At 35.1% G+C, this 14698-nt stretch overlaps 6 protein-coding genes across 6 annotated transcripts; 2 read left to right on the forward strand and 4 right to left on the reverse strand.

Moving 5' to 3' along the window:
• Positions 1 to 224: 224 nt before the first annotated feature.
• Positions 225 to 1360, forward strand: Tsp_03313 (conserved hypothetical protein). The gene is made up of 3 exons (XM_003379609.1): positions 225 to 722; positions 806 to 891; positions 1201 to 1360. The coding sequence occupies exons 1-3, from the start codon at positions 225 to 227 to the stop codon at positions 1358 to 1360; spliced, it is 744 nt and encodes a 247-aa protein (XP_003379657.1).
• Positions 1361 to 2059: 699 nt separating this feature from the next.
• Tsp_03314 (conserved hypothetical protein) lies at positions 2060 to 3454 on the reverse strand. Its single transcript, XM_003379610.1, has 3 exons — positions 3190 to 3454; positions 2865 to 3113; positions 2060 to 2799 (listed from the first exon to the last, which is right to left on the reverse strand). The coding sequence occupies exons 1-3, from the start codon at positions 3452 to 3454 to the stop codon at positions 2060 to 2062; spliced, it is 1254 nt and encodes a 417-aa protein (XP_003379658.1).
• A 2580-nt stretch (positions 3455 to 6034) lies between these two features.
• Positions 6035 to 8005, forward strand: Tsp_03315 (phenylalanyl-tRNA synthetase alpha chain). Its single transcript, XM_003379611.1, has 10 exons — positions 6035 to 6175; positions 6223 to 6360; positions 6409 to 6507; positions 6568 to 6686; positions 6735 to 6827; positions 6878 to 7006; positions 7132 to 7247; positions 7307 to 7391; positions 7465 to 7730; positions 7794 to 8005. The coding sequence occupies exons 1-10, from the start codon at positions 6035 to 6037 to the stop codon at positions 8003 to 8005; spliced, it is 1398 nt and encodes a 465-aa protein (XP_003379659.1).
• Positions 8006 to 10045: 2040 nt separating this feature from the next.
• Positions 10046 to 10599, reverse strand: Tsp_03316 (peptidyl-prolyl cis-trans isomerase 10). The gene is made up of 3 exons (XM_003379612.1): positions 10522 to 10599; positions 10145 to 10465; positions 10046 to 10096 (listed from the first exon to the last, which is right to left on the reverse strand). Exons 1-3 carry the CDS (start codon positions 10597 to 10599, stop codon positions 10046 to 10048), a joined length of 450 nt encoding a protein of 149 aa, XP_003379660.1.
• A 1198-nt stretch (positions 10600 to 11797) lies between these two features.
• Positions 11798 to 12742, reverse strand: Tsp_03317 (ubiquitin-conjugating enzyme E2 O). The gene is made up of 3 exons (XM_003379613.1): positions 12332 to 12742; positions 12093 to 12260; positions 11798 to 12037 (listed from the first exon to the last, which is right to left on the reverse strand). Exons 1-3 carry the CDS (start codon positions 12740 to 12742, stop codon positions 11798 to 11800), a joined length of 819 nt encoding a protein of 272 aa, XP_003379661.1.
• A 189-nt stretch (positions 12743 to 12931) lies between these two features.
• Positions 12932 to 14167, reverse strand: Tsp_03318 (putative ubiquitin-conjugating enzyme protein 17). Its single transcript, XM_003379614.1, has one exon. The coding sequence runs from the start codon at positions 14165 to 14167 to the stop codon at positions 12932 to 12934; it is 1236 nt and encodes a 411-aa protein (XP_003379662.1).
• Between the last annotated feature and the right edge of the window lie 531 nt (positions 14168 to 14698).

The following is a 14698-nucleotide window of genomic DNA, read 5'->3' on the forward strand; positions in this document are numbered from 1 at the left end:
ATAACAAAAACGTTCCTGTAAGAAATGCATATACATGACTGATCTGACAAACTTTAAAGAAAACTTCATTATTTGTAATCTGAAAATAAACTAATGAGCAACAATCGAATACTTGAAATGATGTGCTACGTGGATTTATTTAATGCTTAGTTTTCTAATATACTGTAAGACAGTTTTTGCCTTCGACGTGTTCTGAAGCTTAGGATTTGTGTGAAACTGTGAAAATGAACGGCGAAGAGGATACACATGATCAAATATCAGTTCGGTTTTTGAACCGCTTAGATGTTTATTTGTCGAGTAACAAATTCTACGATGCTCATCAGACTTACCGTGCTCTTGCTACTCGATGGACTCAGCAACGAAAATTTTCTTCACTATTGCCAATACTGTACGAATCTGTTGGAAAATTTTCTGAGAAAGGGCAGAATCTTATTGCTGAAGATATGGCTGGTTTGTACGTTGCCGCTTTGAAAGCATCCAAAAGCCCTATAAATTGTTCTGTTATTTCAAATCTGAAATCAATCTTTCAATGGATGATTCTTAATTGCAAATCAGAAAGTCAAGAGCGATTTTTAAGTCAAATTCTTGGTTGGTCCTTGGAAGTATCCCCAGAATATCCCCGTGGGCATCCTGATTTGCATCGTATGTATGTGGAAGTTTATCATGGTGCTGGAAACTTTCATTCTTCAATATTTCACATCATGTTAATTGACGATGGCCAGGTATCGATGATGTTTATTTTGACTAATTGCTGTAGTTTAACATTAGCTTTGATCATTTCTGTGACATTTTTTTCATTTTTCAGTATATAGGGAAATATCTGGCAGAATGTTATTCGAAATATGCCTTCCCAAGCGAACTGGACATTTTTATCACTCAGTTTATTTTACGGTTTTTATGCAACGACGGTGAAAAGTCTGTTGCTAGTGATATTTTGAATACTTATTTTGAGTTGGTGGTTAATAGCCCAAAGAAGTATCCTTTGCATAGCTTTTTATGGCTCTTGCTGATTTGTTTGGAAACGAAGTCTTTGCCGTTTTTCAAATTTCTTTTGAAATATTACGGGTCTTCGCTCAACAGAGACCCACTGTTTGCAGAATATTTGGATAAAATTTCAAAGCGTTACTTTGGGGTACCACTGCAAGAAAATAATCGCAGCAGTAATTTTTTTGGAAATATTGTTCGACAAATTTTCTGCAGTGATGGTAATGATGCTACGTCATCTACGGTTGGACAGTTGGCTTCACGCGATGTTAATGCTAATCCAAATAATATCCCGGTCTCCAAGCCATCTTCTTCATCGTCCACTGCCGGTTCGTCGCAAGTTAAAGCTTTTCACGATGACGACGCCCTTGATTAATTTTCACTGTTTACATTGTCTTATGGAAAACTTTTTAAAATATTTATTTAAATGTTTTTTACTGTTTTTTTGTGAAAATTTTGTGTTACTAGTACTTTTTACTTTAGTCAGTATGCCGTTCGAAAGTGTAGCTGAGGAAAATTTGAATTTCACAGCGCTACATGGAACGAAGAAAGAATTTTTGCTGGACTGTTTTTTTACGGTTACTGAATTTGAAATAATTGTGAATCCATTTGTTTGTTAACGGTGCAATGTGAATTATTTTATCACTTTTACATGAACGATATTTGAAAATGAGAACGATGTTGAAAAAGTAAGCCTGAAAGTGATAAATTGCATGGCATAGTGCAGTAAATAATAGTTGGATATCAGTGGTGAAATTTATGAGCTTTGAATGAAATATCTTGACGAAACGTTTACTGTATGTTTAACATAGAAGCGTAAACAGTAAAGGTGAAAAAAATGTTTTTTTTTTATTGAAAAAATTTAAATTAGCAAATGCATGTTACGGTAGGTCTCTGTTGTTTATATTATTTTCATGTTTGCATAATTTTCACTAAAATTGTTTACTGTAGGCACAGTAACATCTTCAAAAGTATATTGAAGTAATTTAGATTTGTTTAAAAATATTGCATTGATGAATTTATGAAACAAAAAAAAATTTTTTTTAGGTAAATTATTTTTAAAATAAAATGAGTTTTATTCGTATGATGCGGTTGCAATTTTCTGACAGCGACTGGCGTAGCATATCGAGTTGAAGTCGCAGCTTTGCGCTACTGAGCACGGTGAAGTTTCTTCTTCTTGTAAAATGCAGAATTCACGATTGCGGAATGAAATGCATATTTGATCAGCATTACAACGTGAACAGTTTCGTTTTACTGACAAGAAAGTTTCGTCGATCAATTCAACAGGAAATTGGAGGGAAACCATCAACGGTAAGTCTTTGGATTTTTTTTCATTAATATCTGTAGAACTTTGTCGATGATGCAGCACTGAAGCCGGACGAGAGAGTGGAATTTTCGAATTTTCACCTAATTCACGCGTTATGTGTACATTAGAATGATGAAACTTTCTTCCTGGCAAACGTTGATAACCTGTGACGACATTTGTCAAATCTTTCTTTTCTTGCTCTTCTTCGAAATGTTCCCTTTGAATTTCATACGAAGAAGCAAATTGTGCAGTAGTTGCATGGTTGTTTGAAAAATGATAAGATGGAATTTTATTCATGACCAGTGGTGGTGAATGATGGTGATGATGATGATTTGGCCTCGGTGATGGAACGGAAAATTGATCATCGCTGCTGCTCCAAACTTCTGTCGAGTGATGTGGTGAAATTTGCATAGAATTTGCATTCACTGCAGCGATTGTTGGAAATTTTTCCACATTTGGCAACGGTGTTGGTCTTTTTTCACTTGTCATTTGATTTGTCTGAATTTCTCCTGAAAAAGAAAATTTTTTAAGTATTTCCGAAGTGAAATTATTTACGTTATATGGTTTCTTTTACGTTGCACTGGTCTGATTGCCCAACATCTCTTGTAACGGCACGCATGATCTGCTTTGCAATTACTGTTTTGAATACATCGATCTGACGTTGGATAACTAGGTACACATTGACCACGGTAGCATATATTTTGTTCTTTGCAAGAATTGTGGTCTATACAGCCGGGCATGGTGGAAACGATCGATGGAATTCTTGGCTCGTTGTCCAATTCATTTTCCGGACAATTTATGCACGGGTGGTCATTGTTTTGGTCTAAAGTAGAAAATTGTTGTCACCTGTACGAATGCATTGCCTACATGATTGTTGTTTGGAATTGTCCATTGAAAACCTCGGTTTACACGCAAGTTCATACTAGGATGAGTCGTGGTATATCTGGTGAAAGGATTGTCGAAATACGAACCGTATCCGACCGCTAGCGGCCCAAATTTTCGCGGACGCATCATGCCCAATCCAGTACCGTAACCCCCTGCAGTTCCGAATCCGCTACCGATGTCAAAACCACCGTGACCGGGCGAAACGAATCCATGGAATCCCATGCCGTAATTTCTACCATATGCTGGACTTAAGCCCAATGTATCCATGCCGCTCAGCATGCTTGGAAATTCATGACCACCACCTTGCCAAAAGAACGCTTAAAAGTCAACTTTTAATAAATCAACACTGAAAACGGCTTTATTTGACAGTGGTAGTGACTAATTTTTTTTTCAAATATTTCGAATATTACCTGCTGCGACGTTGCCGCAAAATAGTAAGTGCAGTAATTGACGTTCCATTTGATGTTACTAAATTGGACTGACTGAATGAATCTGTGGTATAAGCGGCGAAAAGAAATGGAGCCAATTGTTGACTCGACGACAAGCTGTACTTGAGCAGCGATATCGAAACTTTTAATTTATGCAAGCAAAAGCAATATGAACAAATTTACTTAATCATCGACAAGCATGCAATTAATATTCGCTAACAAGCGTCGCGTTGGAGAAAGTTCTTAAAACAGACATTAGTGGGAAAATATGTTCATAAAGTGAAATTGAAATTTTGATATTGATCAATATTTTAATCATTCTCTTTTGTCATTGTATTTTTTGGAAAATCTTCACTTTCAAAAATATTCAAATTAATTCTAAACAAAATACAGAAATTATAAACTTGGAAAGCGGTAAACAATCATGTTTACCTTTTTTTGTATTTTTCTTTTATTGCACTGCAATAGCGGTTGATGCTCTTATTTTTAATCACTGCATTCAACTTCCACATGGCGACAGTGAGATCTGCTTCCTCGTATCCTGAAACATTTAGGTGCAATTCTGTCTATAAAAAAACCAATAATATGATTTTGAAAAATTCATAAATGTAACTTTTCCACTACCCATTCTAGTTGTTTTATTTTCAACGCCATCAACAAACTCGCCGCAGCTTTAATACTATCCTTGACGCTAATAAGTTCGTAACCCAGCATCGACATTTCCAAAATGTAACAGCTTAACATGTACGTATATTTGTCACAAAAAGTACCCTGAAAAATAATAATTTTACCCATTAGTTTCATTTATTAAAATTTTAATTTAATACAAAACAGTACAAAACAAAATTACGTTGGCAAAATGATGCAAAAAATGGATAGCAGTCGGGAAGCTAATATCGAAGTTAAAGTATTCCAAAACTTCGCGTTCCTTCATTATTACTTCTTCCATTTTATAAGCATTGTGGGAAATATATGAGATTTCACCCGTCAAAATTTTGCGTCGGTTCTGTTTGAATTTTTAAGATTAGAAAACCTTTTTTCAATCACATAACGACATCAACGACAACGTACATCAAATTTACTGGCAATGAGCAATGTCACGATGCTGATCAGTTGCAGCTGATTTTTTTCAACACAGTTTCTTAAAAATGAAAATGATAGATTAGACAATTTTAATTTTATTTAAATAAAATTAAAAGATGATTACTTTTCCAAATAGAGGTCGAACAGCTTTACTGAATGGAAAAAAGCTTCAGTTGGAAAATTGTAAGCGTCAAAAGTTTCAAATATCCAATGGACTAGGATGGATCTCATCGATGGTGTCATGTGTTTTTGATTTGGCCAATAATCGCCAATCATAAACTTTGCCTCACGAAGTCGGTAGTAGTTGAGCGCATCTTGGTCGTAAGAGTCAGAAACACTAGTGTCGGAGATGAATGAGTCATAAAACAATGAAGAAGTTGTATCCTACGAATTGACAAGTGAAAAATAAAATTGAAGAGAATAAAGTTATAAAAATCTCAAATACCATTTCGATACTTTCTTCTACAGATTCTTGATCCGAAATAATTCTAGATATTAATCTAAATTAAAAATTATTTTTTGCTTCAAGAAATAAGCGAATATCTATCTGTTTGCCTGTTGTTCTTTTTGATCATCACATCGTCAATTGAGTTACCAAGGTTTTCTAAACTGTTTTCTTCCTAAACCATTGTACAGTAATATAAATCGATATTTAATATTCCTGTGAACAAAAAATACTCTACTTTCTCACATCTGGAAATATCTGACTCTTCTTCCAGATATTCAATATCCATTTTTGTACAAAAATGAAAGACTTGTAGTAAAGTAATAAAAGTGAAATTAATTTGACAAAGATTTCAGAACTCACCACAATAAAGCGGTTTTTAACCAACAGATCTGTCACTGTAATGGAAGTATACAAAAATATTTTTAATGTAAGCAACCTAACAGCCAGAACAGACAACAAATAAAAAAAAACTTGAACCTAAAAGAAACGAACTTTACAGCTTAATTTAAACTAAAAGAACTAAAGAAATTTAAAGAACAAAAGTTTAAATAAAATAAATCATTTTAATTATTGTAATTTCATTACACGTTTTATTGAGCTTGAAAATCAATTGATAATTACAGTCTATCTTGTGATAAAAATATTTGTACTGCTTATTTTATTTAAAATAACATTTTATTAATAATTGTTTGTATTTTAAAAAATTTTTGAATGTTTTTTTGATGAAAAAGCATATATTAAAGTAAATCTTAATTGAAATTCCAACGAGCATTTATGTGATAACGTATTATTTACCTTTTCTGAGTAAAATTATTATTATTATTATCATTATTATTGTTTATTATTATATAAATTAATCGATAATAATATATAATATCTGATTATTTTTTTTAAGTTGAAATGGAAAAAAATTTAGCAGATGCGGTTTTGGTTTTGCTTTCCCAAAAATCACCTATAGATTCAGATGAAATTGCCCGTCATTTGAACGTCTCACATCAGCATATTGTGGGTGTTATTAAGAGTATTGAAGCGATGGATCACGTAAGTTATGCTGATATTATGCTGACTTGTAAGCATACATTTTGTAGGTAATCAAAACAGAGCAGCACTCTCGTAAGCAGTGGGAATTGACTGAAGAAGGGAAAGAAATTATAAAAAATGGTAGTCATGAAGCAATTTTGTGGCAGCATGTTCCAAATGACGGCATAATTATGGATGATTTGATGGTTCGAAGTTACCTTTTTTGCATTCCTTTTCAATACCTGAAATTTTAGCGCACTGTTCCTAATGCTAAAGTTGGTTTTAACAAAGCTATGAGTTTGGGTTGGATACGCTTAGACAAGACTGGTCCCAAACCACTTGTCTTACGGAAGGTTGGACAAATTTATGTTGTAAAGCATACATATTAAGTGACTGAATATTTTATTCTTTAGGTTGAAACAATTGACGATGCTGTGCAAGATTGTTTGAATAAAATAAATTCCTTGAATTTTGATGATGTAAGCGATCAGAATAAGTCGGACTTAAAAAAACGCAGATTAATCAACGAAATGTAAGCAAATCAGTAGTAAATTTTTTTATTGACATTACACTTTTGTAGTGTAATAAAAACGTTTCGGGTTTTTCGTGACGAAAAGTTTACAACAAGTTTGGTGAAGGAAGAAACTGACTTGACTGTCGATCTGCTTACAGAGTACACATTTTCAAACTACAAAATTAAAAATTGAAACTGTTCTATTTTAGTAATTTATGGAAAGAAAAGAAATTCAAACCGTATAATTTTAATGCTTTTGGCGTTGTTCCAGTTAGGGGTTATCTTCACCCATTGATGAAAGTCAGAACGGAATTTAGGCAGATATTTTTGGAAATGGGGTAAATATAATTTTCTAATCGACATATGTTTGTTTATTACTGTATATATATATATATATATATAATTGAAGAACAGTTTGTTTTTTTTTATTTTGAAAGTTATTGAAAATAAATGCGCAGTGTAGATTTACAGAAATGCCTACTCAGCGTTATGTTGAAAGTTCGTTTTGGAATTTTGACGCTTTATTTCAACCGCAGCAGCATCCAGCTCGTGATGAACAAGATACTTTTTTTATTTCTAGTATTATATACCGTGTTCAAGTGCTAAAAATACAACACTGCTTGCTGTTGTTATTTCAGAGCCAATGTGTACAAAAAATTTACCAAGTGAATATGTTAAACGAGTAGAAAAGGTGCATTCTGTTGGTGATTATGGTTCTTCGGGGTATAAATTATTTCGATTGTTGTGCTTTGTCTTTTTGTTTCATTTTCATTATACACAGCTCAGCTTTTTTCAGGTATGGTTATGAGTGGAAAATTGAAGAAGCGGAAAAAAATGTCCTCCGCACACACACGACCGCCTCTAGCATTCGAATGCTTTACGAAATTGCGAAAAAGCCATTCAAACCTGTCAGATATTTCAGTATTGATAGAGTTTTTCGGAACGAAAGTCTCGACGCCACTCATCTTGCGGAATTTCACCAAGTTGAAGGTTTGATTGCTGGTGAAAATCTCAGTCTTGGTCATTTGATGGGAATTTTGCAAGAATTTTATAAAAGGCTCGGTTAGTTCGTTGTTGTTGTTGATCTGCTTTGAAATTCGACGGCTTGATGACTTTGGTTTTCAGGAATTGAAAAGCTTCGTTTCAAGCCTGCCTACAATCCGTACACGGAACCATCGATGGAAATATTCAGTTATCATAGTTCATTGAAAAAATGGGTTGAAATTGGCAATTCTGGGATGTTTCGACCGGAAGTGTTGCTTCCGTTGGGTTTGGCTGAGAATGTGACCGTCATAGCGTGGGGTCTTTCTTTGGAAAGGCAAGTTTGCAATTGTTGATATCTTCACATTCGTGAATGTGTGCTTCTTTTTTTTCAGGCCGACCATGATCAAGTACGGCATTAATAATATTCGAGATTTGATTGGACCACGCGTTGATTTGGCCATGATTCAGTCTTCCCCAATTTGTCGATTTTGAAGCAAAAAATTATTGATTAAAATTAAAATTGAGTGAAATAAATTTTTTTTTCTTTTTCTTTTTGTTTAATTTTTCAATAATGGTCATTTTGTCCTGATATCATTTCTTATGTACAAGCACGTATGTCGAGGTATGTACGGGTTTGTATTCGTATTTATATTGGTTTATTGGATAATTTTTAGTGAAAATGGAAATCGGATTGAAAGGGCTTACGTTGATCACAACCGAACAAGGTTGTACTGGTGTTCCATTTGCCAGAGCTTTGGCTAAAAAGGCACTGTTGGAAAAGTCATATTCGAAGATTCTGGTGGTCACCAATTTATCGGACAGCGTTTCAGTTTGGCAAAAAATTGCACCAGATTCTCATGAAATTATACACGATCTTCCAATTGTGGAAGAGAATTTCTCCAATGCCGAATACCAGGAGGAGATGTTGAATTTGTTGTTGGAAAACAAATCACAGGGTGTGGACAGGAGGAATTTGATAATTTTTGAAAATTTCAGCTCATCGGTGCTGTTGATGGGCACTGGTGGGGCGGTGCGATTTGTTCACAAGTTGACTTCTCAACATCCTTGTCTGGTGGTCGGTTGTGGATCCGGGACAACAGTGGACGAAAATTTGGCCAGCTTTGCCTGCACAATTTACACTTTGCGGTTGAGTTCGTGTGGGAAAGTGGCCATTGCTGTGAAAAGCAAATCTCCGCCTGGAAGAAATCTCTGGAACTTCAAAATCACCGAACAGTTCGACTTCGAGGACGTTCAATTGTACAACGAGAAGCAGCAAAATGGGCCGGACAATTGGCCACTTGTGGACAGTAGTAATCGTCTGGAGGTGCCGGCAAGTTTGGAACGGCTTGTTGGCTTCAGGTTGTCTTTGAATGAACAAGAAATGGCCGACAAGCGCAATTTGACACTGCCCTACGAGAAAAGTGGCGAAAGTGAAAAATCACAGGCGAGGATCATTTACTACGCTGAAAAGGATGACGATATAGACGAAGATGATCCCGACAGCGATTTAAATATTTGAAATTTTTTGTTGTTTATTTTTACAATCAATTTAATGTGAATGATAAATGTGGAATTTTAACAGTTGAGATTTGAAAATTTATTTCAAGTTCAAAAATCACAGTATGACTGACTGTGTTGAAGAAATGTATGCATAAAGTTTGGAAATTTTATTTTTCAACAATCAACATATTAGCATTTTGGCTAGCAGGGCTGTTTGCAATTTTACTTCATCGGTATGGTGTCGCTGATTTTTCAAACAATTATTAGTGTTCCAAAGGGCGTACGACTTCCTGATTAATCAATGTGACGCCTACTTTCCATTAACCCACTTTTGTCATTCTACCGTCTGACGCTTATGCGGGCGGCAGTTAATTGATCTCCCTTTTGCACCCAGTGGTGCGTTTTGTTAAATTTCTCGCTCGCTTTTACTCTTTTCACAAATTACTTATTGCGTAAATTTAATTACTTTTTTTAAAAACTATCTTAGCAATCTGAACAAAAAAATGCGCGCAGCAGGCAAATAAATATTTATTACAATTTATCCAATACGTATAAGTATGAAATGTACGGTTTCGTACGTTGTGAAACATTCGAGCATAACAGTTTGTCAATTTTAATTATTATCTGATGCATAATTATGTATATACTGGCATTTTTTTCATCATAAAAGTATACTTGATTGTTTAGTTGTTTGAAATATGACAAACATTTTATATCATTACAGCATTTAGTTGCTTTAAAGAAACAAAGTAGAAAAATGGAACTTTTCTACTCATTCATTTTTCATAATTGAAAATAGAAATCAAATTCAGTTAATTATCAAACGAGAAAATGTGACAAACTTTCTGTGCATGAGAGAAATGTGCTTTTGAATTTTGAGAGATGTGAAATTTTTAACTTTTCGCACATTTGTCAGCTATGGGATTAGCGTGAATAGTGACCGACTGAATTTTAATGTCTTGCAAGGGTCGGTGTTTCTCGTTAACTGAAACTTTTTCAATTTCGTCCAACGTTTCGAATCCGTCTATCAAATGACCAAAAACGGTATATTTCAGGTCCAGTGATGGATGACTGGAATACGTGATGAAGAACTGCGACGTGTTGGTATTCGGACCCTTGTTGGCCATGGAGACAATCCCGCGGCAGTTGTGCTTCAACTCTTCGCGCAGTTCATCTTCGAATTCTTGTCCCCAGATGCTCTGGCCCCCTTTTCCAGTTCCCGATGGATCGCCGGTCTGAATCATGAAGCCTTTAATGTTCCGATGGAACAAACAACCGTCATAATAGCCGGAAGCGCACAACGCAAGAAAGTTCTAAACGTTGAAGGTAAAAAATATTTTAATTTTTGAATTTCACCTTGCACACCTACTTCGCACGTTTTCGGGCACGCTTCGCAGTGTAATTCTATCTTAAGATCGCCAAAATTTGTATGCAATGTAACGGACATTTTTATTCTCTTTGTCGACGATTCAAAAAGAATACTGTACAATACTAATTACCAGGCTAGAATAGTATTTTTCTAGTAAATTTAACCAGCAAACTTCAACAATATTGACAATTTTTTATTGAAACGATTCATTTGAAATGGCTATTAGGTTTTCCTTTTATTCATCTGTAATCTATTTTCACTTTGAAAAATATATGACTACTGACATGAAAGCGTGGTTTTAATTTATTTGGGTCACTTTATCAACAACAGTTTTTTACGTGTTTTTTTTTGATTTTAATTCAATAGTTCAAATTTTATTTTACGAAGCTATTCGATGTTTTAAACTGAAAGTTAGCTGTTACACAATAGGACATAGGTAGTTGTACGATGTGTTGCGATAATTAAGTACAAAATTCAATATTATCTTGGGTTCATTGTATTGTTAATTAGAAGTGTATTGTATAAATTCAAAATTTGTAAATTAATTTTTCATTTATCAGAAGAATTAAAATTCCAAACGCTACAGTATACTATGTTGAAAACGGTAGCAAGTTGTTGCTTGATTTTGGTTTACGGTAGTTGGCAACGTGGTCATAGTGTTCTTTTTTTCCTCCTTGAAAAATTCTTCCACATATTTGAATTATGCGCAGTAGTAATTACAGGCATGCATATATTCTAAAGAAATTTAATTGGCTGACTTGAATTGTGCGCACTTGCGAACATACAGTATTTTAACTGGCGATCATTAAAAAATGCTAGCCTATCTATGTTTTACAAACGGTGTAAAATATTTTAAATTTGTATGAAGAGACAGATTTATCACACTTCTTATTATATTTATCTGGAAAACAGAGCGTCTAATCAGAATTTCTTACATGGTGCATTTCAGAGAAATGAAACAGTGATTCTGCTGATTTTGTCATATGCGAACATTTATAGCGGTTTCAAATCTTTGAATATTGCTTCATTTTACACAATTAGATTAGTCGCTTCATAAGCAATATGAAATTTGTTGTTTTACTAACTTTACATGGCATATAGCAAAACCAGTTGCTCCCTAGGCTAGCAATATTATTTGGTTAATTGGTTTATCAGAAGCGTGAAAATTGTTAACGGCTTTGCCCACAATTAAAAATTTCGAAACATCAAATCAAATCATTTTGACGATATCAGTGAATTAGGTTTATTAAAAAGGATATAGTAAAGATATTTTATTTCATTCACCGTCTTCACAGAGGCCTCTAGTTTTTTCTAATCGATTCAAGTGGAAATTCAGTGATTCCACAGTAGTCGCTACTGTTTTCAGTGACAATGTTTCAATCTCGCTTGGGTAAAGCAGTTTTCTATCTTCATGTCGGGAACCCTTAGCGCAATTCAGCATTGCGTCATTCAAGCATTGCTGGGCTTGTTGACGAACAGAATCTTTTTTGAACCAAAAATGCCGAAGAATTATATCCTAAGAATCAGATTAATAATAAATAACGTGGAATACTTAGTCTTCATTTTTTTACTTTGAAACATTCTGGAGGTTTGCGAAGTTGTTCTACAATGGCCAACTGAAGCGTAGCGTGATTTAACTGCTGATTGTAACTTTTTGAAAGATGTTGTCCTTTGTCGGTGCAGATGTATTTTTCAAATCCTGGTTCATTGAAATAAGGTTCTTTGACAAATATTAACGCCTGAAAATAACCACATTTGACAAAGATGGGCACGAAACAGTTGAAACTTGAAAAAACATCGAATAAAATACTTGAACAGAAACTAACAGTTGAAGCAGACTACAATAAGGGTTCCACTTTTCTTCGGGTCGCCCTTCCCAAGTATTCAAAATGCTCAGACATACTTTACCATCTTGATAAAGGTTTGGATTGAATCGCACTTCACCGCTGTTTGTCGTCAGAAATGTCATTTTTGGCGGAACGAACGGATAATTAGCTGGAAAAAATACATCAAACTCGAAACATCCGTTTTGATAAGGAGTTTGATCAGGACCGGTGATAAGAACTTTCATCAGATCACAACGACTTTCATCTATGCAGACGAAAATGCTGTTGCTTTCATTCAGCGGTATATTGTTTTCCAAAGAAGCAATTTCTCTGGCAATACGTTTTCCTCTGTCCTGCAAAAGAGAGAACAAAACCACCATACACGACTGTAGCATTTTTAATTTTTTGATTGTTCTCAGCAAATTTGACAACTGAATGAATGTCCAAATTAATCAGCAAGAAAACAAATCATAACAAAAAAATATATGTGTTTCTCAATTATTTATTGTTAAAGAGAAGTTATTAAATAAGAAGCTACTGTTGATGAGAAAACGAGAAACAAATTTGAAGGGGCAATGTGAAAACTAACAAAGAAAAAGAAGACTACTTGCCTTAAACGAGAGACTGAGCGGATTCAGCGATTTCGCCTCTTTGCCGTAAGTGTAAGGCACGAGCAGCTTTCCATTTTCGTCTATAATTCTCCAGGAGCGGATTTGTTTTGCCTTCATCCACCTTGTGTAAAGTGATGGTTGTGGAGCGATATTAATGATTGATATCGTTTGATTAATATCATCAGCGCAAGATGACGACGACAACGACGACTGTTCACTGTCAGATGGTGTTTGTGGGATAGTGTTCAACATTGTCAGAGAACTGGCATCAATTTCAAGCTTAGTCGAGTGTCGTTCTTGGCAAATGATCAGCAACTTGTGACAGACATCAACACGTTCCAGAAATTCAGACAAACGAAGGTCCGGTGTGCGTAATTTCAATCTGATAAAAGCTAAATACGAGACAATCAAGCTGCGAAATCTTGGTAGCAATTGCCTCGTTAACGATTCTTCTGAAGGGCTATGTTGTGTCAACACAATCGGAGCTAATTGAGGATAAATAGCCATGGCGGCGATTGTTTCTAAAAGTGCTTGATAGAAGTCCAACCTTTCTGAAATGTCAAATATGGATTCATTTTTTAAATTGTATTTAGCCATGGTTACAACTGACGACTGGCGCAGCAGTTGTACAACGTCTGCGTTGACATGCGGGCGTTGGCCTTTTTCAATTTCTTCGAACGCTGCAGTCGGATCCGTAAAATCTGGACTACTGGAATGGAGAAAAGCAACCAAAGCGTGCATGAGCCAAGCCAGTTGTTCTTCTCGAACTATTGTCTCTTCAATGTACCTTTCAATATCCCACTGACATCGAGTAGAACCACAGCCGTAGCCTATGCCTCGATTAGCTGCGGCTGTTGTGTGCGTTTTGCGACGCCCGACTGTAATCTGGGATACAAAGCTATTGTTCTGATGTCTTCGATGAGAATTTACAGACGAACATGTTGAATTGGACAATTTTTCCATTCCGTCGACAACTTTCAGCTTGTTCCAACAATTGTAATAACCGTTGATCAGCTCCACAATCCGTCTCAATATACCACTGTGAACCAGTTGCAGACGATCCGCCGGAGATGAATCGTTAATTATCCGACTTAATCGGATCATTGATGCAAATCTCAGTGGAGTTTGCTTCAAAATTTCACGAGCGCGCTCCACCGGACTGAGGTCGTCTGGTTCTGGTGAAGAAGCCAACGATACCGACGTACCCATATTAATTCTTAAATTTTATTTAATGGATAACAATTGAAAAGCTACTATTTAGCAACTGACAAGTCTACCGAGTCGACGTCGGCTTTCAGCCAGACGACGACCGGTCTTGTCTATTTTCATTTTGCTTGCTTTGTGTTTTTCTCTCTATTTCTTTATACACACAGAGGTAAATTGATATAGATACATAGATATGCATATATATATATATATGTATGTATATCACTTTCTATATGCTGTGTTGCTTCTTTCACTGTTACTTGTCGGTTTGGAGTGCGTCTGTTGCTAAGCAACGAAAACAAATCGCATATAGCAGCATAAAATTTTGTTTTAAAAATCGATAAGCTCGCTTTTTGCACTGCTTACGGCAGTTAAGCTGATCGATCGACACTGCTGGAAATTACTTTTTATTTACAAATTTGTTTCTAACACAATAATAGACGGATCTTTTTCCAATGTCTGCAAACTCAGCTAACACTGTTTCAAAATAAGTTTTATTTTTTTTCTTGAAATGTATTTTATTGGAAGATGGAA

Source organism: Trichinella spiralis (genome assembly GCF_000181795.1).
Source record: "Trichinella spiralis strain ISS 195 chromosome Unknown Scfld2, whole genome shotgun sequence".
NCBI lineage: Eukaryota > Metazoa > Nematoda > Enoplea > Trichinellida > Trichinellidae > Trichinella > Trichinella spiralis.